Raw genomic sequence first — 26,668 nt, 5'->3', positions numbered from 1 at the left:
AACCATGTTTCTAAACTGATTATAATAAAGACAATATAGATTTTGAGAGGCTAGATCTGAACTTCTAAAACAAGTTATCTATGAGTAACTACTATATTTCCAAGCAAATTATAATAACAGTAGTATATATCTAGAAAGCTAGATTTGATCTTTTGAACATTTCACTGCCCTGGATCTCAGACTACACAGATCTCAACAGCCCTATAGGTCTTGTTGGCCCCCAACTCTCACTGCCTGGGCCGATAGTTGGCAATTACAGGTTTCATATTCATCATACAGATCTAGGTTTATAGCTCAATACTAGCAATATTATAATATGTTTAGAAAGACATTAATTGCAAACTAACTAGTCCATCGGAAAAATCTAAACTTGCAGATCTACACTAGTCATATCATAATAAGCAAAGAAAGATAGCCATCACCCTAATACCAGACGGGACGAGAGGTTAGCCCTTAAATCAGGAAAATAATGAGCAAGAAGGGTAAGGAAGCGAGTCGCAGTCAGACTATCACTTGTAGATCAGGCGGTATAATAGGTCATGAATAAAGTATATAAACAGAATATGTAAAGTATATAACCAGAGGAGGATTTTGTTTAACAAACCTAGCTATGATACCAGACCGGACGAGGGGTTAGTTCGTAAACCAGGAAAATAATGAGCAAGAAGCGTAAGGAACTAGTTGGTTGATAAAGGATACTCATATGATTGGAAACAAAATTGACAAATAAACCTAGACAAAATCTATTTAGAAGTATGTCTTTCAACAAGTCCAATTGTATCCACCAAGCAGTTAAATCTAAATTCCCAAATGATTTTGTTCAGAATATTGGCTATCCATCATTTTACAAGAGAATAACCATACCAGACAAACAAAAAGTGGTATATTCAGTATTCAGTACCTCGTATATAAAATGTATATGATCAATTAGAATAAACTAGTACTTCTGTCTTTTGGATAGGAACTTTGATTCCGCATGGAACGCCTAGTGAGAAGGCTGAACTATCCACTGATTATGAACATTGAAAAACATTATGTTTACTTAGAACTTAAAGTTGTTGAAAAACTAGGACTCTCTCTAAAGAAGAAGAAAGCACCAACCTACAACAAAGTACTCTCTGAGGGCATGGAATGTCTAATGGCAGATGAAATGAGGAATGCCTTAAGTAAGAAGTTAGTGACTAGTCCCATATTTAGTAATTGAAGTCTCGGGTTGGGGCCACTTTTTTCCATGCGCATGTTAGCCAGAGAAGGAATTTGATTTGGGGCTCATGAGGTCACATCCAAGTTAGTACCTGCTTTAAATGCACTCAAGGAGACGGGATAACCTTCGAATGGTGGAACTCTAGCAATGCTTATCCATATATTTCATCAGTTGGCGCGTGCGCGTCCCTTCCCCCACCCATTCGTGAGCCATCCCCATGACTCAATCTCTCCTTTTCTCCATTCGTATGCCCCCCGATCCATCCTCATTCAATCAATCGTTTAAGAAAGATCACTTGCAGGAACAAGCTATCATGATTTGTGTGATTCTCTTCTTCCTACCCATCACAATGATATGTTATAACGTGTTCATCTTTACCAAGAAGGATACTTAAAGAATTACACTGATGTAAAGTTTTGGTTTTTAATACTCAAATTCTGTCTATAATTGCACAAGTCATACACAAGTACAACCAGTATCTAAGTGTTGATCTCAAAGGCAAAATTAACCAACTTAATAATATTTATTTAACTTCTCTATTATTTAGAATAACAAAAGTACAAGCAAATAAATCTACACTACAAACGTACACCAAAAGTAATAAAAATAATAAAGAAAAGTTCCTAGAATTTAGATTATCCTCCCTACATTTTCCAGTAAGTTGTGACATTGAACCAACTTATCAAATGCAAGTTGGCTACAGGAGGGATTTATATTCACTTTGTGATGTAAATCGAGAGTTCAAATCCTCACATCCTGCATTTAAAAAATATATATAAAGAGGGTTGTCGGTACACCCATCTGATCTACATGGTTCTTTCCTTCTAGCCCCAAATAAGTTGCTACATTCTTAATATGTTTGGCGCATCTCACATTCTTGTAAACTACATACGAATACTTATATATTATCCAAATTTATTTACAAATTGAAAATGATAGTGTACCTAACCTAGGATACAGACATCAAAATTTCTTTACAAGTTGAAAACAATATTGCATTTGACCCAGAAACCCGACAATATTTTTAGATATAACATTATTTGAAATAATTACTATAACAATTTTTGTAATGTAATATATATGAGATATGAAAAAGTTAATAGAGAATATAAAAAAAAATAGTTGAAATACACTCCTTTTGATGCAAGCAAAATAATATTTTTTAACTAACAGATCTTATTCATGGGGAAGAATGCCAGCTCTAAATTTTATTAATAATCTTCAAAAGAAAAATGATAGAAGGGAGCACAAAACGTGACGTCCAGAAATTTACAAATCAAAAGCAAATTTTTACAAAGAATGAGCCAATTTTCCTCTTCAAAAAGAAGGATATCCTAACCAACCAAAATAATATTTTAAAAAATTTCTATCCAAATACACTATCAATTTACTTCCTCCAATCATCAATGCCTTGCAAAACATTTAATAAAACAATTCGCTTTTTCACAGCAGGCATTTAATTGAAGAAAGAGATATAAGCAATTGAATCCGAACGTCAAGGTCCTAAACAACGTTATACGATTTTATGTAAAAACCAAACAGCATAGCTTGTTAAGCTATGCAGGGAAGAGTTTTTGGCTGCGGGAAGGCATGGATATAGAGAGCACTTCGTACCTCTCAGTCTCAGGGTCTCTGCTTGAATTGACTTTCACATGAAATTTTAAAGGGCTGTTTTTCCCTTGTTTAAATAATAATTTTAGCAACAGTAACCAAATCAAATATTGGTTTGCATTTGAAAAAACTTGCTTCACCTTCAGTCTTCTTTTCCCGTCTATGCTTGAAGAGGAAGGATTACCAATAGCAGACTTGGCTACATTTAGATTATTGGCGGTTCTTTCGCAGGAAAGATTCTGGCCATAAACAAAATTTGCACTGATATCTCGTCTATGCTTTTCCCTTATATAACCACAGTAAACTTTCTCAGCTGGGATCTTCCCAAACAACATTTCAGCAGCCTTATTTGCCACAAGAAGTGGGAGGCATTGCGAGTCGTCCCACACATATAACTGCATGATATGGCACAAGTCAGCAATCTAAATACACAAATAAATCTATTGGGACATCATCATTTCCAAATCGTCTATCACACCAGCCCCTCAAAATATAAGGCATTTTTAAACATGCAGGTACAGCCAACTTATCTGAAAGAATGCACTAAGTCAAGAATTTTGAAACTATTAGAAATTCAATCTTACTAGCCAAGCAAATGAAGAGGTCAAACCAGCTTGACAGAGTGCAAGAATTTTCCCTAACAAAAATACAATTCGTGCATGAAAGGAAGATACACATGTCAAGACAAAAGGTGTAAACAAATAGCAAAAGATAGAATGAAGTAAGCAACCAAAAAATATATATGAAATTTCTAAGTATTGCAATTATGTATTAGAGGGCTTCATCGGTGCTAGAATTTGGTCTATGGAAATTCTGTCAAGTTGATTAAAAGAAAAATGTGGAGTGCAAATATAATCACCTAAATTAAGTTCCAAGTAATTGATTTATGATAACCATAATTACTAATTATTCTGTTCCCAGAATGTTAAATTTAGTTAGGCCCAAGCAAAGGGTATGGGCATTCAAAACCTTCAAATCCGTTCTTCCAACCCTCAGAACGAGCATTGGTTTTCAAGTGCTATTCTACAGGGTTCACAAATATATACTGGTTATGTTATTGGCGAGAGTTGAGAAAACAAAAGACAACACTATCATCATCTAGTCAATTCCAATTCGTATTTTCAGCCCACTTCAATGACTATGTACACAAAACAAACTAATAATCTCTATCTCTGCGTATGAGTTTGTATGTGTGTGCAGCTGAGAGAGGTTCACTAAAATCAACCCAGTAACATTTTGAGGCAAATTTGACTAAGCGAGCAGAAGGAAAGAGATAAAAAATTTCACTACAAAATAATACAATTTGAGAATAATGAAGATTCCTATGTATTTTATTCTTTTCTATTTTAAATAATCAATAGACTGCATCGCTGGAAAGAGGGTCACCAATTGCCATGCAACACATATAACAATAAAATAACCATTGGTCCTCCTCACAGCATGGAAGGTTGGCAGTGTACAATCTTGTTCTGGCTACTCTTTCCCAAATGAAAAAAAAAAACAAAAAAAACAAAAGGGCTGCATTCGGTCCTCCTTACAGCATCTCTATTAGAAACAGAAAAACATCCAATTTTGTATCAAGTAATTCAGACTATTACTTCGAGGAGTCAAATAATGGATTAAGGAAATTTTTTAAAACAATCTTTTAGATTTTATCTACCTAGGAAGTAAGTCTTAATCAGTTTTGGTAAAAAGCTAAAATGGATAAAAGGACAACTCCAGTGCATCAAACCTCGCAATTCATGTTTATGCATTCATTTCAGTCTCAATAGTCACTTGTGTCAATTTTTCCTTCTTTTTGGCGGGGCAGGGTTGGGGGTTGTGACAGTTGAAGGAGATACATACCAAGAAAGGTCTGTATATCATGCTCAAAGCATGGAGACCATTTTGGCTTTTCCGGCAATAAAGTGGGAAGCTGTTTTGCTTCATGGGTGGCCTGCCATTGTGAAACATGGGATATCATTTTTATGCTCATTACATCAAAGCTCAAAAGAAAGAAGCAGAAGAAAGAACCATTCATCCTTCTCCATACCCAAATTCAGAAGACAAAGGGGTACCACATAGCTGGCAGCCATTACAAAGAAGATCCTCTATGAAATCTCTATCTCCCAACATATACATTCTCCTGCTGATAAACATCTTTTCAACTTCAGATTCTGGGATATGTCTCCAGGTGATCGGCAAAAAGATTTCTCCAACTGAAGCATGGAAGGTTGCCTTGGAAGCATCAGGTAGATGTTCTAATTGCATAAGAGAAAAACAGTCCTTGTGTTGTACCTCTTCATGCATTTTCCAATTTATAAACATTTGCTTATTACTCTGGTAATCAGAAATGACCATAACCAACATCAGCATTGGACATGAAGATAAAAATTGAACAATTACTAATTCACTTGACATTAGTACTGGCTGGAAAGATGATCAACAACACATGCTCGTAAATTGACCAAAAATACCTATGGGTCTTTCTACATTTATCTCAAAGATAAAAACTCATCAATGTGCAGTCTGCAAGAATGGATGCCAGGCTTCAATCTTATTTTGCATGGAGTTGCTTTTGGTAAAGAAAATGAAAAGTTACAGGATAGAAAGCTTGTAAAATATAGCATTAAGAACTGCATATTTTAACATGTATTAGCCAGATTAGTTGCTTGGATCGTGAGACTTTGACACAACATGTGCTGAGCATGCCTTATGTGTCTCCTCACAATTAGCATATGCACCAAAAAGCATGCTCAAAGGCTACAGAATGAAAAGAGAAAAATGGAAAGGGAATACAACCACAAGACAATATATTAGCTTCAGAGATGCATGGCTATGGATACGGATCAGGGAAGGGTAAAACTGAAAATTTAGTCAATCAGACTGGTAGGTATCTGTGCCTGTGCAGGTGCAAGTGTGCAAGAACAAAAAGACAATTGGTACAGACAACAGAAACAGAGATGGTAAGTAAATCACTGGAGAATACATATCAATTTCAGGGAAGGGGATGTATGCAGTACCAATCAGTCAAAGTAAATTTGCAAAGTAAGTGGGTGAATGAGTTGCTGGCAATGGAAAGAAACTGAGCGGATAGAAAAAATATGAGACTTGCAACAAATACAAGTGCAGAGAAGATGTCCTCTATTCAGCTTGCAATATACGAAATGAAGCATGCTTGATGCTCTATAAGAAGAAAGGAAAACAGAAATTGCAGTGGTGGAAGGAAACTGCCAACAACTTAAGCAGTTCATTGGGTTAAAATATGAACTCCAGAAACTATAAACACAAGTGCAGAAAAGATGGCTTTTATTCACCTTGCAATATGCAAAATGAAGCATGCTTGATGCCATTCAAGAAGAAAGGCAAATGGAAACTACAATGGAGAAAGTAAATAGCCAAAAACTTAAACAGTGGGATAAAATAAGAAATGGACTGATGCAGATAATGGTGGGAAGAGAGAGGGGGAGAAGGAGCACTAGTGCACTAAATTGTATATGATAAGTGCAAGGGAAGTGGCTCTAATTCACCTAAGGAGTATATTATATTACCACCACCACACAAGAGTATGGATGCAGCAAAAGCATTCAAATTGTATTCAATTAGAAACATACAAAGAAGATTTGTGGTCGATTGTACAGCATGTTATACTTGATGCCTGACAACAGCTTATAAGAACAGACATTTTAGCCCAAGTGCGTTACAATATAAGGCCCTATGTCATATGAACTTTCAGTTTTCCTTCTGTACTATGCAGACCAAAAATGTGGGTGTGTAGATATCAGAGATATAGTATGATTTTCTATGGAGTAGAAAAGGAAGAAGGTCTACATCTGTCAGCAACCAGAAAAAAAAAAGGTCAAGATGAAAATATTAAAAAGAATAAGGTTGTGGTACAGGGAGTAGAAAGGGAGGAAGACACAGAGAGAGAGAGAGAGAGAGCAAAAGAGATGTCTCAAAATACATCTCCAATACTTTAACTTCTAAACCAGAGGAAAGAAAACAGGTCTAAACCTGTTGAAAACCAGAAAAAAAAAAGAAGTCAAGAAAAAGCAAGATAAACAAACTGAAAGAGGTAGAAGAGAAATTGTAAAGAGCAAAGAAAACATACATAGTTAAGCTTTTAGCGAAAGAGAGAGAGAGAGAGATTGTGAAAGAGATACTAAGATTTTAGTGTACTTCTTAATTGAGGTATGATATCCATTAATCTCGTGTCCAAAAGGTGACCAAAGCTTTTAAAATCCATGTTTGCTAAGGTTTTTTCTTCATTATGAGTAATATTTTGATCTATACTTTCCTTATTCAACACCCTGTTATCCCATATTACTTCTCATGAATATGCTTTCTGCCACACTGATGTACTGCTTCAGTGTTTCGCTGTATCCTAGTTTTATAAGGAATTGACTAACCTAACGTCTGTACTACACAAGTAGCTGCTACTTCCACCAAAGTCCAAATGCAATAGTACAGTAAAAAAACTGTAAAAATACTTGGTCGCTGTTCAATTCAACATCATGACTTGCAAGTCCAGCTCGCTGCAACCATTCTATAACCTTGTGAAGCTTGTTCTTTGCTGTTATTCCAATTCGACAATCTTTCATTGCCTCATCTATACCTGAGGGTAAGTGAAATGAAGCTAATATTAGGATTGATGGAAAGAGAACATTAAGCACCATGCCACTGGTGGTAAGACAGAAGCCATGAAAAAAGACTAAATAAATCATCAGGCATATATTGATGATAATCTTTCAGCACAAAATTATATTTCTGTATGGCAATTAACATCATGCATTTCCATATAGTGCTTGATATCATTCAGAACGAAACAATGGATGAAGTAAATCGAAAAATCAGGATAGCAACTTCACATTGCATTCTTTTATCTAAGAAGCACAGACAGATCTTAATAGGTGACATGCATATTTCAGACACATGCCACTTACCAAAATTGCATATGTCACTCGATAAATTTAAATTGACACTTTAGACATTTTCCAGGAACCATGTTTAATCAAAGAGCTTTGAACCAAGGGAATGGCTAAAACTAACAGCAGCAACTGCTATAGCATTTATCAAGCTCTAGCAGCTCAAAGTTTCTCTTTGGAAAAGCAAATAAGTGCTGTAGTAATTACCCAGAATAAATAAACATGGACCTTTTACCCTGTTCTTCCAGCAAAACAATCAGATTTTACACAATATGTTAGATCTGCATGAGGAAAAGACAATTTTAAAAGTTCCTAGGATTTATGGCAAGAAATATGAGGGAACTCCTTTTGCAAGTGAAACTCAAGGGAAATGATTTCAAAACAAAAGTAGGACTCCCAAAGTAAAGCTAAATTGTTTTTACAGTCTTGTCACTTGTGCAGCAAATGTGCTCCTTTGAATCATAGATTTAGTTCAACAGCGTGTATTAGATCAAGAAAATAAAATACATGTAATGGAGCACAACCTATGAGTATTTGAGCAACGACTTCAAAAAACCAATAGTTATCCATCCACACACACATGCCGAGAGGGGAAGCACAAGAGAGAGAGAGAGAGATCTATGCTTAGTGTACCCATCAGCTAACAAACTATTTTTCAAGTTTATGGTTGCTAACAAATAACAAACACTGATGTTGATTTAGTGTTCACTACCCTTAAGTGTAATGTTCAAGGATACAGCAATATGGTGATTGGATAGCAACAAGAAATCTAATTGATTTCAGAATTCTTAGTGTACCCATCAGCTAACAAACTATTTTTCAAGTTTATGGTTGCTAACAAATAACAAACTCTGATGCCGATTTAGTGTGCACTACCCTTAAGTGTAATGTTCAAGGACACAGCAATATGGTGATTAGATAGCAACAAGAAATCTAATTAATTTCGGAATTCTGTTCAATCTTCTAAGCAAAAGGATAAGAGGAGAAACAAACATTATGCACATAAGTGCTAGATTATCACAGAATTTTGTCAAAATGAGATGCAAAATACTAGGCAATCCTATTTAGTCCACATCTAATAGAGAACTTAAAAGAATTCCTAAAACTACCTCACTTCACTTGAATTTTAGATTAGTTACCAATTATCAACTGATTCCCAGTTCTTGAAAATTTCAGAAACTTCAAAAATTTACTTAGTGTACCTGACTCAAAAGTATATTCAAAAACTGAATTAAGATACCATTTGAATGGGAATACATATACTGTTTTAGTTTGGCATGACTACTAAAGATGACAAAAGGGAAATACTAGTTTTAAAGAAAACAAGAAACACAAAAGCCCTTATATCAGTTAAATAAAGAGAAAATGCAGTAACATGTTGGCCACTAACTTTCTATACTACAAGTATACATCAAAAGTAATAATCATAAGAGGGAATTAATCAATACCCATAAAAGTAAGTACTATGCCTACTTTTGCTCATTTGACTAAGTTATTGCCCATTCTGACTGTTCAAATTTGTGTAATGTTTCAAAATATTGCTTCCATTTACACATGCGTAATGCTCATGCTTCACATCAGTTATTGAAGTGGGTACTATGCCTACTTTTGCTCATTTGACCAAGTTATTGCCCATTCTGACTGTTCAAATTTGTGTAATGTTTCAAAATATTACTTCCATTTACACATGCGTAATGCTCATGCTTCACATCAGAATGTGTTTGCATTTTCATTATTTTTTATTTTTATCTTTTGTCAATATTATTTTTTTCCTTTACTTTCTTTCACTTTCTCGTTTCTTTGCTTCCTTTTCCTTGTCCTTTTGTTTTTCAATTTCCCTTTTTGTATTTCCCCGTCCTCTTCCCTCTTCCCCCAACCCAAATACAGTGCTGTGAGATGGGGCAGCGGCCAGTAAATGTTTGCTCTTGTTGTTATACAATACAATTTGTCCATCAAAACGAACAAAATCTTACAGAAGATAGTCCAATCACCATGCTTACTGTTGGCCACCACCTGCAGTCTAAACCTAAGGCAAACTCCACAAAAATGCTACACAAATGACTCCTTGACCACCTAAACTGGTTTCTAAATGTGAATTTCTTTGAATCCAATCCCAATCAACATTTTAATGGAAGCAGAAGTTTCATAAAAAATACACATATCTTGGTCTCCCAGCCAAATCTCAAAATCTTTCTCCATTAGGTACAAAATGTATTCTGAACTTTAATTTATTTGATGCTCTGCCACCAAAAACATAGCTGCTTCTGTAAGCATTCTATCTTACTTCCTCTCTTCTCTCTCTCTCTCTCTCTCTCTCTCTCTCTCTCTCTCAATAGACCCACATGCACCATCACAATCCAATGTCTTACTTGAGAAAGTAAAAAAGGAAAGGGAAAGGGAAATAAAGAAAAAAGACTGAGTTTACAAAAGAAAAACTACAGAATTGACACACTTCCCCTAATGTTTATTGGCCAAATTTCTAATCTACGATGAATACAACAACAAACATCAGTAGAAAATTTGATGTAGACCATATTAAAGAGTTTAGGAAATAAAATAAACAAATAGAGAGAGGCGGATACATAGAGGCTGTCATTGTTAATAATGACAAGTTCTAATTAAAACTAGGAGACATAATTTTTAAAGGTCCCCTGAGGACATTAGGGCTCTAACAAGAGGCATAAATTATCAAAACATATACCAGAATAGTTTGACTCTTGAGAGCTTCTATGCTGCAACTACAACCTAAAGTCAAACCATAAGATCGCAAAGACTCTTCTGTCTGTCGTTAACAGACAGGACAGTTGCATCAAATCCAATGAACAAATTTACACCATCTTCAATTTATATGGCAACTCAGCATGATGAAACATAATACCAAAGTTATTGACTATTCAGCAGCTATTTTTCTTCTTTGTTAACAGATAAGATCTACAGCTGCCATGACAGGAGTGTACCTTTAGAAACAAGCAATTCATCTGAGCGAACCAGGCTTTGAATTAATGAGCAATGATCAGTTCTTACTTCAATAACATCTCTAAATCTTGCAACCTTGACATCTGATTACATTAAGTCAAAATAGAAGATATCAAATTCAGAAAACTAAAGTCAATTTCGACATTCCAAACGGAAAATCTATGAGCAAAGCAATGAAAATGCAAAAATGATGAGACAACAAAGCATTATAAAAAATAAACAATAAGAAATCTCCCAACAATTTTTGAGTAGCATAAAATAAACTTTCTGGAATGGACAGAGATTTAAAGGAAACTCTTATTTGAGAATTCTATATGTTATTGTATTGCCCAAGTAGGGAGCACAGCATATGAAACTTATAGCAGAAATGGTATAAGTGGCAGTCTGCTAAAATTTGAAAGCAATATACTGGCACAAAAACTAGGTGAACTTAAACTGTAGATATCCAATTATCCTGTCACAACAGATCCTCATACATTTTCTCGATCCCTATATGACGTGATCAAAAGTACTCATTCGGACTTCAATATTTCATTATTGAAAACAGGATTCATGATGTGTCCTTAGAGTCTTTGAATCATGCTGATTGTCCTTCATCAATTAAACATGACAATAAACAGACTATTCTAAAATCCCTTATCAAATAAATTTACAGATATTACATTTTATTGTAACGATTAATCTACTTCCACCAAATGAGATTGCATTAAAAATCTGATAAAGGAGGCATCTGGGCTTCATTCCATTCAAAAACCACCACAAAAAAAAAGAAGGAAAGAAAAGAAAACCTAAGAAATCTTCTTTTAAATATGAAGTAATCCATGATTAAAAAACATACATATATGATCATCTATTGGTTTCAGTCTTTCTTGACCCTCTTGTTGGCTCAATCAACAACAACAACAACAACAATCATCCCTTTTCCCCATTTTCCTGAAAGACTTCTCACAGAGGGACAGAGAAAGAAGCCAAACTTTGCCTTAAAAAAGGGTTAAACTTTCAAACTGGCCCGATATCTTGTGCACAAGCATCTTGTCTATGTTTACAATGTCCAAAAACATGCATAATTCGCTTACATGCTCAAAACAAACAAACCAAAAGTGCGTTCAAAAGCGAATGGTGACTCAAATTTATTCTGCATGCACATAACTATCAGTTGTACAAAAGCATTTCAAAAGCATTTACATTTCACATTACATACTCTGTAGAAAAATAATATCACCAGCAACAATCTTGGACCCCAATTGTTTTTGCCATATAGATACAGGAAAATATCGACGCGTGTCATCACCCACCTGTACGTCCATCCTTACCATCTCTCCGCTCCCACTCCCTCCCTTTTTTGACAATTTATACTACACAATTGAGAAACAAATTCATCAGCAGTGCAAAAACCACCGACAAGAAAAAAACTTTTGGGGTTTTGTATTTCCTGGGCACCTGAACAGGGGTGGATTTGTGAACAAAGACGAGAAGCTGAACGTAGTCGCCGACATGGGAAGGCGCTTTGGAGAGATCGATTAGAGGTCCGTACCATCCAAAGACTGCTGCCATTGTTTTACTGATTTTGATTCTGAACTGAAACTGTTCGACCTTTTGCTTGAATGAGCATTTCAATTTTATGAATTTTTACGGGTTTTGGCGCGTTTTCTGTAAGGAAGAATGTTGGCGCCCTCTTTGAAAGCCACTGCCAAAGAAACCCTCACATAATGTCCCACAAAAAGCCATTCTAAACAGTTTGTTTTCTAAATCAATTTATTTCCGTCGTTTAAGTCGAGGTATATCATTAATATAGGATTTTCCTTGTTTCATTTAGTGGTACCATTTTCTTTCAACACCCCATTTTTCCAGTCCAATCACACAAACACACACACATTTTTTATATTTATATTTAAATAACAGTGAAAATCATTTGAATAGAGTATTATTTGAAATAATTACTGTAGTACTTTTTATAATGTGATATGTATGAGATAGAAAAGCGGTTGAAAATATCAACTAGTGAATTAAAAAATATGTTTATGATTCAAACAAAATATTATTTGACAAAATTAATCTATCTAAACACATCCATTATTATGTGTTCCTTTTGTAAGTCATACAAATCATTCATCATTCAACGTAGCATAATTAACAAGATTAACACCACAAAGATGTACTCGAAAGTATGAAATAATTACGAAAGTATTTACAGATGATGCTAACTATTAGAGAATCATTTTTGTAAGTCATATAGGCCATTCATCCTTTCAGGTAAAATAATTAAAAAGATTAATGCCAAGAGATTTGCTCAAAAGCATGATATCTTCTACCGCTAACGACTGTACCCCATTTTATTCTATCTATTGCTACCTGAGTGAATTAAAATGGAGGTCGAGTGCCCTTCCACAGCCTTAGGGAGTTAGGAGTGGGTAGAACTAAAACTTTCTGAAATATATTACAAAGAATGTTGGCACCCACTAAGATTAGTGTTGACCAATTCAAAATTAGTCAGGTGATATTAGGGACACGATGACTATGACTATGAGGTCTTTGTTGACTAGTTTTTTATTAAAAAAAAAAAGAAAAAGAAAATCTTACTACTTCTCCCCCTTTTACCAAATCTTGCCTTCAAAATCATTTTCTTCCTACACAAAATCTGGTAGTTCCCATTAAAGAAGTAGATTATTTACAATGTGTTGAATTCTTTGAGTTTGAGAATTCTCATCGAGTTTTAGGTTGATTTCTTCTAAACATGCCCAAAAATCTCTATATAATAGTTAGTTTGGGAGTTGAGGATAGAAAAGAAAAGAAGAGAAAGGTTAAGGTACGAGAGGAAAAAAAATAAGAAAAGCAAATAAGAGATTTATAGGTCAATAAATTTTTATTCAATAACTTTTTAAGAATAGAATGGACAATTTAAAATTTTTTGTAGGCTTTCCGCAACTTTCCTTCATTTTCTAACCGATCTTAGACAGAAAATTTTTTTAACTGTAGCTGGCCTGCTTCTTCCCAAATCAATCAGCTTCTCTTCTTTTCTACATCACTAAAACTTCCAAATATTGGAAACGCCTAACTTTTTCTTCCCATCTTTTCTTTAAACTAGCTGTAAGTGAATCATGTGCATGATATCTTAATTTTCCAACAAGCATAAGTTACGAAACAAGAGAACAACCTTTTGGAAGTTGGGATGAAACTGTTTTATTTTATGCTCTTTAGCTACTGATCAAAACATCTTGCCAATTTTAAAATATTTATTTTTTTGCCCCTAACAAAAAAAAAGTTTAATTAATCATATTTGATATGGCAAAGTGCAACTTGGCTATAAGTGACAGGCCAGACTTGAAAAAAAATGACTATAAATTTAGAAAAATTCTCAGTGTTCTTCAGTTAAAACTTGACCCAAAATAGAAAAGAGGTGATTTGTCAAATTTGGGTAATACCCACATGGTTTTTTGCAATTTGAATTGGAATTAATCATATTTGATCGGCATATTGCAACTTGGTTATAAGTGACATGCCAGATTTAAAAAAGAAGTGATCTATAAATATAGAAAAAATCTCAGTGTTCACTTAATTTTTGTTAATATTTGGGTAAATCCAGATGAAGGGAAATATCTAGGGTTTCCTTGGTTATGACTGAGTACAAAACATCAACAATTTTAATTACAGAAAAGGATACAAAGTTTGGAAGAAAGTGCAACTTGCTAGAAAGGACAGTGATGATTACTTGAAAAATGGCACTTATGTCCTGTTTTGCTTCAAGCTCCCAAAAAAATTGTGTAAGACATTTGTTCAATTACGGCAAACTACTGGTGGAGAGAAAAGGAGGGAAGAATAAAATCCAGTGGTGCTCTTGGAAGAAGATAGCACAGGAGAAAAGTGGGGTGCACTGGGATTTAAGGACCTAGAAGACTTTAATAGAGCTCTCTTGGGAAAGCAAATGTGGAGGCTGCTAACTTGCTGAAATCTTTTGGTGAACAGGATGCTAAAGGCAAAGTATTACCAAAATGAATCCCTCTTCAAGTGTGAAGTTCCAAAGAATGCATCTTGGATTTGGTAGAGCATGATGGAAGCTAGAGAACTAGTGGAGGAAGGAACTATGAGGAGAATAGGCAAATGGTAAAAGCACCAGGTTATGGGAAGACAAGTGGATTCCTGACAGTCCTCAAGGTAAACTGAAGATAAGGAAACCTCAGGACTGCAGTTTAACAAAAAAGTCCATGAGTTGATAACCAACTTCAGGTGGAACAGATCACTTATATACAAAACCTTCAGCATAGATATTGATGAGGAGTGGATTATCCCTCAATGCCATAGTGCACTTTTTGTATAGAAGTGCTTGAGCCTTTGCTTTAGGGATGGCAACGGGACAGAGTTGGAGCGAGAGAGGCTGCCCACTAATTCCCCCCGCCCCGCCCCACTTCCCCCGCAGGGGCACCCACGGGCTAATAAAAATTTGCATGTGGATTCTCATTGCTCAAAGACTAGCTCTGGCATTGCAGTCCTGATAATCAACATGTCAAATTCGACCAGTTTTGAAGTTTCAATTGTGAATGACTACAATATGGGCGGCAAATTTGAAGTTGGACAACAAAGAGAAGAGTACCACTTGACTCCAGAAGATGGATACATCTAGAGTGATGTATTGCTGTTAAATGGGACTCCACTGAAGCTCACAGCGGCATCTGATACCCCAACTCTAAAACCGCAAATAGTCGAAGCTTCTAAGCCTATTACTGTTGCAGCTCATTCAGTTGTCTTTGTCAATTTGTGAGGCCTTTAATGCCCCAGTTTGTGCACAGAACCGAGGATATGCATTTGCCTCATTAAAGATTTAATCACTTTGGTCATGCAAGAACTCATTAAATTTGAGTTTGTTCAGTATCAAGAACTATCCAGGCTAGATGTAGCCAGAGTTTCCTCTTGTTTAGTTAACTGCTTTTTCATTCTGATTCATCACAGAATTAGAATGCAAGTTGTAGCCAGTTTCCTATATATATAATTATAAGTTTGTAACTAATTAAATTAAATATTATATATAATTATATACATATATATATTTATTAATTTTTTTAACAGGTAACGGGACGGGGGTATACTTTCCCGCCCTCGCCCCATTTCTAAACAAAAAGAAAACAATTCTCCTACCCCGCCCCCAATTCCGCCCCATTAACTTCCTGCGAGTACTCGCTCCAATTGTCATCCCTACTTTGTTTATTAACTATACAATTTTATACTTTGAATGAAATTTCTATTGTTTTCCGAGGGGGGAAGTCCAAGAGGTTCCATTCAATAGTCATCCTATAAATTTCTCAATATCCTCTCCTCCCATTCCGTATAGAGACGCGAAGACGCAGCGGATCAAATTAATCAGGCATCTTGAATGGTTATTCTGCATTTCTGCTACAAGAAGTACAAGATATTCAAGAATCAAAAAATCACAAACCACTTATAGGGCTTTGACATGGTGGCACCATCCACCTTGACCAATATTGGTCGGTTTGGAGCTCAAAGCAAACCACATTCACCAGGTTTTCACGGCTTGTCATCCAAAAAATGCATACAAATTATGCCAGCAACAGTCTCCTCTGGTGCACCAAGTCAGGGCATTAAGGAAAAGTATCTTCCTTTTTTCATAACAAAAATTTAGAGAGTATAGTAGTTCACTTATTTTGTCTAGAGACTCATTTTCAGTTCCATACAAACCTGTTGAGCTCCTCCTCCCCTTATAGTATAATAGTAGAATAGATTATTGACGTTAGATTAGAAAAGAAAAAAAACACGCATACAAACAAATTACACGGTATTGATTTGATTTTAATCCACTAAATTTCAATTTGGTCATTCAAATTTTAAAAATCACAATTTAATACTTTCAAGTGATACAAAGCAATGTTTTCGATATTCAACTCCGATCGCCTAGTCAAATAAATTTTTTTTAAAAAAAAACATTGATTAGGCTAATTTTTAAGCTGATCCAGCCCTCAAACCTTTAAATACTAAATATTAGTTGCTCTCTTAATGCAAACCGAAAAAATTAGACTTTCCAGCTAGTGAACCATTAAAACGAAAAGGTTTGGTAAGAAACGTTTGGGTCAGAGAAAATTCCTGGTACTCAATTTTGTGGCATCCGGTTGTTCAACAACAACACTAGAATTGACCAAGATGATAATTGACATTTTGGATCCTCATGAATCCTTATAGCCCGAAATTCCAGATATTATACAACATATTTGTGTTTTATTGGTCTTAGTTTTACCATAATTTTATTTAATTCCTTCGTGGCTCTCTTTTTTTTTTAAAACTATTTCAAACTACCTCCAAATTCATTCACATAACTGAAAATCATGGTAACTATTCACTAAACTGCGAAGATAAAAACGTAATAATCAATATTGTATTATTTGATATCTTGATTTAAGAGTACGAATCACATGATACCTATGCTCTAAACAAAATGTCAATAGTATGCTCACCCTTTGTATCTTCTAATTTTAAATTTTAGTCAATTACCTGTTAACTTTAGTTTACCATTTTTTGTTTCGAAAAAAAATTTAGTGTACCATTTTCAAATGCCCATACTTGTTAATAAAGATGATATATTTACGAATACAATTAAATACGAACAACTCAATCATTTCATGCAATTTACTCTGCGCACACAAACATAGGTGTGTATATATATATATACACGTATACATGTATACATGTATGTATGTATGTGTACGTAAATATTATGTATACAAAGCATTTGGCATGTAACTAATTCATTTTTCTAGTTTAAATTTGACGAGTAGCGTGGACTTCAAAATCTTTGATCAAAATTCTCGATTTATACTATGCCAAAATGTCACTAGTCAAGTCCTTCAATGAACTGTTGCTTATTGAATAGTTACTAGTAATGTACACAAAATGCCAGAAGAACACCACATGATGTCCTAAACATTTATTGCCATCACTTTTCCCTTTAATACAAACTGTAACACTTCTGCAGTTGCAACTGAGGAAGGCAGTTTTTAATTTGAAAAGTAAGTAAAATTGCAGAGATAAGATTTAGAGAATATATTCTATTAGCAATAAAATTCATCGTAAACCCTTTTAAGTGACATATCTTAAAAGAATGTGTTAAAATCATACAAATCAGAATCATATCCCCAGAGGCATTTGAGGTAACACCCAAATTTAAAAACATTGGGTTGCAGCAGAGCCAACAAAGAATCGCAAGAATATTTTCTGCTTTCAATATCAGCATGGAAGACTAGTATAAGCATGTTAAAACCATGTCATAATTGTCGGAATTGGCCAACAAAAAACCAGCCAGTTCCTGAAAAGCAGCTTCTGTAATAGCAGCTACCTAACAGCCAAACATGGAACCCTTTTATCTACACCTCCATTCAGATAATACCCAGCAACGATCATATTCGCAAGTCATCACGAGGTCTGGACAAATCCTTATTTTTCCGTCACCCTGAAAACGCCCTACTTGACCTATACATTACCATCATATCTACACAAACTGAGAGCCATCAAAAAACCAAAACCCTCTTATCATCTTGCTTAGCTTGAAAACATATTACCCATAATACATGTCTTAATTAACCTACCTGAAATATGAGCTAACATAAAGCCTTGCCCCTATATCAATAGGACCATCATCCCCACCAACTGCATGAAGAGCAACTGGTATCGTTGAAAGGAGATGCACAGTGAGGGGAAAAACAGCAGGTTCAACAACTAGGTTTTCAGATGTTGCAGATAATATAACATCTCCATCAATCTGACAGTCAGCTTTATCTTTATCACTACCATTACGTCCATACAAATTCTGCCTTAATCCGATGTCAGCTGGACTAACTATCCAGGCCACTTCTTCAAGTCTCCTGCATTTACCTGGGCTACCCCTCCTGTTATGGTGCTTACTTGTGTATCGACTAAGCACCAAAGTGGAGGTTTCATCAAGCCATTCCACAGCCAAACCTTCCACATCATCATAGTATATGCGCCGCTCAACCTATTACAAGGATGGGAATAAGAATAAATACAATACAGGCTACATCGCAAACATGAAACTTGTCTAAACCAAAATAAAAAACATAACCAGAAGCGAACTTACTGCTAGTCTGTGAATGTATATTGACATGAACCTTGGTCCTAACCCCAATACTCTAGCTTCCAAACATAGTACCTGCAGCACAGTGAAAAGTTAAAGATAACAGAAGGTGTCACATCAGAGAAATTTACCAGTTTCTCAGTATCAATAAAGTTACAATCTCAAAATATTACACCACAATATGTAGACTTCATGCAGCATTGTTACATCAAAGATCAAGAGAGGGAGGGGGCGGAAAAAGAAAACAGGATAGAATGGGGCGCTTAATCTTGGTACAAAGAGAATAATTATCTCAGCTTACAACTATGCATATAAATGAACCTAACCAAAATCATGCCCCCTTAACATATTGTGACAGCATAACAGGCACAGGAAATTTTAAAACAGGAATCATCGTCAGTGCTGATGAAGTTTAATCTCAAAGTATTCACCCACTCGTTCTTAACTACCAAAAATAATTATCTTAAGAAAAAAAAAAAAAAGAGGACAAGGAGGCAGGAGTGTTGGTTATGGAAGGGGCAAGCACAACACCAATACATAATACATGTCCCACTATTTCCAAATGGACAATGAGCCCAATTCGAGTCTCAATAGCAGGACAAGAGGAACAAAAAGAGAAGACAGAATGTTTTATGTCGTGGACAATGGTGACATGGCACCAAAGAATGAGATTGTGATAAGATGGAAATGATAATTCTATGCTCCACAAAAATGTAGGAACATGATAACAGAAAGGCCCCATTGGCCAGTAGGAATAATACTAGGAGAGAAAAAAATGAGCAGACAAAGGCATTGAACAGTGCGAAAGGCAGTATCACATCACCAATGATATTTGTCTTTGAACCAAAATGTTCTCTTAACTAAAGTTAATAATTGTCTTAGTCATGCAAGTTTCTGCCTTTCCTAAGAACCATAATACTTCATCAAATTGATCTCATCATGGAGAAATTAAAGAATACTACAAACACCACCTAAAAAGGGGACCAACAAAGATAATTTTTTTCGCTTTTTTTTTTGGGTTTTTTTTTTGGGGGGGGGGAGGGTTTGGGGAAGACAGGACATAAGATCGCTAGAAATGAGATCCCCCATTATCCTCCAATTCTATTGGAAGGACGCCTTGCCCGACATTAACTTCAACTGATAGGCAATCATGCAGTAGTTAAAAGGACCATACAAAATGCAATATCGCCTAGTTATGCATTAAGTACTTGGAATTGCATAGGGAAACGACAGCTAGGAAAAAGTAAGCGATTCAGCCCACAATCAGCTAGATACTCTGTGAATTCCAATTGCATCAGAAAATCAAGAAAATATCAGAGGGGAAAAGTAGAGAATTCTGAAATAAAATTTAGTGAAAAAAATCAAGAGAAAAACCAAATAAATGGTGCTGCCCCACCAACTTATTTCAACTCTGAAAATGAACATTTTAGGGCAATACATTGTGCCAAGTAACTTCTACTGATAATCTTAGGCTTCAAAAGAAAGGGCTTCAAATTTTCAGCAACATACACTAGACTGAAGGCTTGCACATCAAGCATGAGTACATTAAAACTAAAAGTAACACTCTTTTGTAAAGACTTTCTACCATACAGAGATTACCATTTCCTCTTACTTAACCACACATTTATTCTATCATTCCCCTCTAAAAATACACGACCCTTGGCGAGCTCTTTCATTATCCACTCCAGAGAATGTCAAGGAAAATGATTGTGTATTGCAATCTCCACACCTCCATGCAGAAACAAATAGGAGATTTGAAAACGAGGAACAATAAAAATCAGAAATTTTGACTATTCAAACAAAAAAAAATCCATTCCCCATGTGTAAAAAAATAAAGAACATGCACAACTATTTTGTCCCCTTCACTAATAGATTATTAGTTCCTCTTTTATGTATATCACCATTCTTCCTAAAACCTTCATACTTTTCCATGCCTAATTGTAGTGTTGATGCATTCCACCGCTACCCCCGGAAAGAGGAAAAAAAGGGACAAAAAGAGAGAGAGAGAGAGAGAGGAGGAGGAGGAGAAGAAGAATAAGGAGGAGGAGGAAAAGATAAGAAACTTAAAGGCTGATGTTCTGGAATAGTATTTATTCATACAAAGTATCAATAACAAAGACAGAGCAATATCATGGACATAATGGTTTTTAAGCTGCATTCATCAAATAGGTCAACCAAAATCATCACGTAAATCTAGAAAACCACACTTCTGGTTCACTGGATACGCATCAGTCTTCAATAAAATGATATTCAGTTATCGCATATCGGATTTCAGTTATTTGTTTCATTTCAAGGTTGTCAAGCACCACCTAAGTCATTGATATGGAATGCCTACAACACAACTAAATGCTTATCAAGATACAAAGTTCAAAAATTGGAATTACGTCACAGGACTAACTTTGGAAAGCAATTAGAGCAGATAATTGTAGATACCTCTTTCTTTCTGAGCAGTGCCCATGTGTAGAGCTTATTAGTAGCATCACTCACGTGTCGCGTAGCTAATTTTCTATCATTGCAATGAGCAGCGACATCAGCAATTATATCTGCAGATGGAATGCCATGCTTAGATGCGGCAGCAGACAATGATTCCTGAGCTTCAACCGATTCTACAATATCTTTAAGATACTGCACACCAGTAAAGCATTTAAGACCCATTAATTCATTCGCATCCAGTTTTTGCAATGACTCCCTATGCTTCATACATGTTTCCTCAGCTTCCAAAGTTGCAGCTAATGTCCGGTGTACAACAATATCAGGATACCTACGAAGTGGGGAAGTGAAGTGGGTGTAAAGGGGAACAGCGAGGGCATAATGACTCTTATCACTCTCACCATCCTTTGTATCTCCACTACAGAAGTATGCAGCCAATTGCATTGGTCTTGAAGCATAGGACATGAGAATATCAAACATCACTGAATCGTTCTTTAGTTCGCCCCTAATGCGCTCAAATGAACGATGAAGCTGGGCAGAAGAAGAGGAATCTAACATCAAACCATTTCTGTTACAGAAGGCTTCAAACTCTCTTAGCTTCCTCAAATTTGGTCCAGGGTGCCTACGCAATAAAGCACTAGAAGGATAGGCTCTAGTAATTACTTCTGCAGCTGTCTTATTAGCCAAAAGCATAAACTCCTCGACGAGAAACTCTGATCCCTTCCTCCGACGAATTACGCTGTCATAAGGAATCCCATCTTCATCAAATAAGAAAACTATTTTAGGGCTTTCTAATGATAGAGCCCCATCATTTAACCTCCTCTTTTTCAAAATCCTAGAGATTTCATTAAGATTTTTAACAGATGTAATTACATCTGACCACTCAAAGCAGCCATGTAAATCTGGCCAATTATTTAGTAGAAAATTAGAACTCCGAACATCAAATCGATCATCAATTATGTCCTCAGTTTGCTCATATGAAAGCTTGCAGCAAGAGCATATTATAGTACGACCAATCCACCGATCTAAAACCTCCCCAGTAGGATTTATGTCCCAAAACATTGAAAAAGCAAGTCTGTCCACTCCAGGATTTAGTGAACCGAAATTATCTGAAAGTAGTGGAGGCAACATTGGCAATTTTTGCTGCAACATATACACACTTGTAGATCGAATTTGGGCATCAATGTCTAAAGCAGTGTCTGGTAGAACAAAGTAAGATACATCAGCTATGTGAACCCCCACTCGGGAAATGCCATTTGCTAAGGTTTCAACTGACAATGCATCATCAAGATCAGTAGCAGTAGAAGGATCAATTGTAAAAATGCACAACTTTCTTAAATCCCTTCTACTCTCAAATTCCTTTTGTGGTACCTCCCAAGGACCATGTGGAAGACAGGAAAGTGTTTCTGGAGCAAATTCAGAAGCATCAATTAGATTTTCATACAAAATAGCAGCAATATGTGCTTCTATTTCTCCACCTCTTCCAAAACTGTGAGTCACTCGTGCTTCTGGAACATTACTTTCTTCTACCCAGTCAACAATGCTTGCAGCTACAAGGTCCATCTCAACTGTTGCATCACCGACCATCAACCTGTTCTCGATGTGTGGCGGTAGACTTTTCAAAGATAACATCATTTTTGGAAATTTTGGATCCGTCGGTGTTAACATGATAAATTCATGATTCACAGAAAATGACGAGAATTTGTTCTTTTTGGAGTCTTTGCTGCTAACCTCTCTACTGCGAATCAACTGCTTAACACCAAGAAATCCAAGAATAGTGTACCGCCGAGGGGACCGCTCAATTATGCTGACAACTCTACCAGTTGGGCGTTTTGACGGAAATGAATTCACAATGCCACATAGTTTTGCCACTGAATATACAGCTTCATCACTCCTGATAAAACAGCCAGCTCCCAAATCATCTGACATAAGAGAACATGGTCCATTCAAATAACCTTTATCTGATGCTCCTACAAATTCCGGACAAACAATTTCTTCAGAGCAATAGCCATTTTTGTAGCACAACCTATTTTTAGGAGTCGAAAAATGCCCACAATCAGAACAATCGCTATCCATATCTACCTTGTTTTTCCCTTTAAGGCAATCTTGCATGACAGTGGCAGCTTCTGCATGCAAATTACAACCATTAACAGCAGCAGGATTCTCCACTGTGGCAGTGAATCCTTTCATTTTAGTCCATAAAGATGGAGGATCAACTCTGATAGCAACAATGTCCCCCTCAACCTATATAAGCACACTTTACTATCAACCAGCATCTAAATTAAAAGAAACGAGCAATATGAACTAATACCAAAAAGGCTCCAGATCAATTTTGTTTAGGGAGACAACAAAACATATATTGCCATGAACATAAACCAACACATGCTGAGAACTGAAACTAACTTTTTTTATCTGGTTCAGTTGTAAGTCAAACAGTCATTTGTGACCAAGGAAAATGAGCAAACCTTCATGTTTTGCTGTATGGGAAAAGATTTTTAACAAAAAAAACTGCAAATGAAAACCTGAATTTATAACTGGTCTTACATTGCAACTGGTTCCAGGGCTTTTTGGAAAAGTCTTTCTGGAAAAATCTTGTAAATTCAATTTTTTTTCTAGTTAGAAAGATCCACAAGAACTCCACCCCATGAACCTAAAACCAATAATTTAGCATCCAAGAAACATATAAAGCCCTGACGAGACGATCATTTTTAGATTTAAAGTCCTCAACTACTGCAAAGATTTGACATAGATTCAAAGGCTTGTATTAGGGCATCTGTAGACATACTCAACTAGAGTGTCTTTAGAACTACTTATTTCTGACCAAATCTAACTTGATATACAGGACGACATTTTGCAAAAAAAATACTAAAAGTAATGTAATATCTGAAAGACATGGGGCACTTACAGCTCTATTTTGAGCCAAAAACCCATTAATAAGGACATCTGTTGGCAGTCCATCGATTTTGCAGTAGGCCTGCAAGGGAATAGGTAAAAGACCATCATTCATTCCGTATATGGCATACAAGACATCATGATGGCGGAATCCAAATTGGCTTAAAAGGATAATAGTTTGAACAAACCTCAAGTCTATTGTGAGCATTGACACGAAATAGTGCCTTGAAAACTTCTCCATTCTGCAAAATGTAAAGAGAAAAGAGTCACCTTCATATCTAAAACTCACATTAAACATCCACAGTGATCAAATATCATTGCTAAACACACCTCTAGTGCCTTTGTAACAGCTTCTTCAGGCCAGTGCGAGGCAAAATACTTTCTCTGTGCTCTACCATTGCCCCTGTGGGATGGCATCGGGTCCACATCCACATCCACATCTGAGTCTTTTAACACTTGGCAACCAAAAATTGCCTCAGGACAGCAGTTGGAAATTACGCTTCCATTTTCATCATCAGCTTCCAAACTATGCTGATTTTGAAGGCTTCCTTTTTCACATTCTGACTTCTGATCAGTTACATGCATAACCGGCAATGAACTGAAAGCCACATCAGATGCTCGCGGCACTTGATTCTCATTAGATCCCACATTATCCAAAAGTTCCGTTTCCCCAACATGTATCTCATTGTTCACTGAACCACTACTGGCTGCTTAAAGATAAGAAATTTTGCAAAAAGTCACTTTTCTGAACAAAACATTCCTAATATATAATACAAAAAGAGAAACCACAAATTTGTGAAAAAGCGTGCCAGGAGTGTCAATTGTCACTGAACTATGTACAATAAAAACACTATTCTCTGTACATTGAGTAATAGAATTTGTACAAAACTGAGCATGAATACCTTTAATTATTCCCTACACAACAAATAACTAACAATTGCACACTCTTCATCAATTAACCATTTTAGCATGCCCTTTCCACCCTTCACCGACTTTCCCAAAGAAGGAAAAAACAGAAGCAGCATTACTTCACTAAACAGAACAACATTTACTAACAAAAAGAGCCAATATAAAAAGGGAAAAAAAAAACTGATTTGAAGACATTAACCAAAATTCAAAACTTGGCAGTTTTGCAAATAATTTTTTACCAAGACTATCGATTTCCTATGTTTAATACAGCAGAGCATAAAATTTTTCAGAAAGATTCAAACTTTAAGAATCTACGAGTACTCAAAGAACAACTTTTCTAATACTCATAGCCCTATCGAAAAAGGAAAAATTAAAGCCCTTAAAAGAAAAGAACAGTAAAGCAACCACTTAAAAAAAACCCATAATAGAATTATCTAAAGCATTCAAAATTCCCAAGAACAGCAAAGTAAAAATTATGCATAATTACAACAAAACCATAAACAAAAATTATAAAAAGAAAAAAAAAAGAAAATAACCTGGAATCGAAGAATTCTGCTTGGTTCTTCTGGATCGACGCTTTTTCTTTTTACCATCTTTGACATCCACAGCATTACTACTATTATAATTCGCAGCAGTTCTGTCACTTTGAGACTGACTCGACTCAGCAATTGCCCCTCCTCCCATTTCTTTTCCCCAACTCGAAAAAACCAGTTAAAAAAAAAAGAAATTTTCTGGGTTGAAAGAAAAACCCTAGAACTAAAAACAAGCAAAATCGGGTATCTTCTTCCGATTAGTGGAAAAAATATATTAAAACGGAAGAAAATTAGACCGATTAGGCAAAAACCAAAGAATCAAAGAGGTTAACCATCAAACTAAAGGGCTAACTATAAATAAATAAAAAGCTTAATAAGTAAGGAAAAGAAAAGAAATTGAAAAGAGAAAGTAGTATAGATGGAAAGAAAAGGGTTGAAAAAGGAGGAGATTTGAGAGGTAGGGGAAACGATGTGATAATTGGTCGGCGTAGACAAAGGGCGCCGACTCTTTGATTCTTTTGTCCTCTCGGACCTTTCCTCAGCCTTTTTTTCTCTCTTTCTCTCTTCTTTTGAATTCTTTTCTTTTTCTTTTTTATTTTCCTTCACTTTTGTTGTTGTACTTTTTTTGGAAAGGAGTATCTTATTACCCTAAAAGTCTCTTACCAACAAACAAATTAAAAAATGGCTCAACTCCCGAATTTTAACCTCTCTCAATTTTGCTTTAGATTATATATAATCGAAAGTTATAATCAGCAAAACTTATTTTTTGATTGATTATAAATTTTAGTTTTTTTACGATTGGCAAAAAAAATCTATAATCTAAATATAAAAGCAAATCAAAAAATTGATTATTCAAAATTAAAATTTTAGATTTTATATAATCTAATTATGGTAAATGATTATAATCAGCAAAAACTAATTTTTGGTTGATTATAAATTTTAACTTTATTGATGATTGATAAAAAATCTATAATCTAAATATAAGTAAACGAGAATGTCACAAAAAATAAATAATCAGAATCAGAATCTTTTATCGATTAAAATAATCAATAGAGAACTAGTTTATTGTAGTTGAATTCTTTCGAAAATTTGCTACTAAAATTTTAATGCCGCATCA

At 35.4% G+C, this 26,668-nt stretch overlaps 2 protein-coding genes across 4 annotated transcripts; both read right to left on the bottom strand.

Moving 5' to 3' along the window:
• Nucleotides 1-2,437: 2,437 nt before the first annotated feature.
• Nucleotides 2,438-12,357, bottom strand: LOC113749964. Of its 2 annotated transcripts, XM_027293857.1 has the most exons (7): nt 12,136-12,357; nt 11,897-12,050; nt 10,677-10,778; nt 7,285-7,409; nt 4,848-5,134; nt 4,661-4,751; nt 2,438-3,210 (listed from the first exon to the last, which is right to left on the bottom strand). In XM_027293857.1, exons 1-7 carry the CDS (start codon nt 12,247-12,249, stop codon nt 2,761-2,763), a joined length of 1,323 nt encoding a protein of 440 aa, XP_027149658.1. In that variant the 5' UTR covers nt 12,250-12,357; the 3' UTR covers nt 2,438-2,760. The 2 variants fall into 2 exon arrangements, with proteins under 2 accessions (XP_027149658.1, XP_027149659.1); XM_027293858.1 differs by lacking the exon at nt 11,897-12,050.
• A 5,535-nt stretch (nt 12,358-17,892) lies between these two features.
• LOC113749392 (DIS3-like exonuclease 2) lies at nt 17,893-26,051 on the bottom strand. Of its 2 annotated transcripts, none has more exons than XM_027293117.1 (7): nt 25,555-26,051; nt 24,440-24,819; nt 24,298-24,351; nt 24,123-24,191; nt 21,221-23,461; nt 18,791-18,862; nt 17,893-18,688 (listed from the first exon to the last, which is right to left on the bottom strand). In XM_027293117.1, exons 1-7 carry the CDS (start codon nt 25,700-25,702, stop codon nt 18,278-18,280), a joined length of 3,375 nt encoding a protein of 1,124 aa, XP_027148918.1. In that variant the 5' UTR covers nt 25,703-26,051; the 3' UTR covers nt 17,893-18,277. The 2 variants fall into 2 exon arrangements, with proteins under 2 accessions (XP_027148918.1, XP_027148919.1); XM_027293118.1 differs by having other exon boundaries at nt 24,440-24,816.
• Nucleotides 26,052-26,668: the final 617 nt, after the last annotated feature.

Source organism: Coffea eugenioides, chromosome 10 (genome assembly GCF_003713205.1).
Source record: "Coffea eugenioides isolate CCC68of chromosome 10, Ceug_1.0, whole genome shotgun sequence".
Taxonomy (NCBI): domain Eukaryota; kingdom Viridiplantae; phylum Streptophyta; class Magnoliopsida; order Gentianales; family Rubiaceae; genus Coffea; species Coffea eugenioides.
The sequence above is the reverse complement of the archived record's forward strand: the minus strand, read 5'-3'. Positions and strand labels throughout refer to the sequence as shown.

Excerpts from the sequence above, each read along its gene's own strand:
- LOC113749964 (XM_027293857.1), bottom strand. The coding sequence starts at position 12,249 with ATGGCAGCAGTCTTTGGATGGTACGGACCTCTAATCGATCTCTCCAAA. Across the intron at positions 12,051-12,135 it reads ACAAATCCACCCCTGTTCAG|TATAAATTGTCAAAAAAGGG; the intron begins GTGCCCAGGAAA and ends TCAATTGTGTAG. Across the intron at positions 4,752-4,847 it reads CCTTTGTCTTCTGAATTTGG|GCCACCCATGAAGCAAAACA; the intron begins GTATGGAGAAGG and ends TCACAATGGCAG.
- LOC113749392 (XM_027293117.1), bottom strand. The coding sequence starts at position 25,702 with ATGGGAGGAGGGGCAATTGCTGAGTCGAGTCAGTCTCAAAGTGACAGA. Across the intron at positions 23,462-24,122 it reads TTTTGGCTCAAAATAGAGCT|GTTGAGGGGGACATTGTTGC; the intron begins GTAAGTGCCCCA and ends GTGCTTATATAG. Across the intron at positions 18,863-21,220 it reads CACTGCTCAGAAAGAAAGAG|GTACTATGTTTGGAAGCTAG; the intron begins GTATCTACAATT and ends ACTGTGCTGCAG.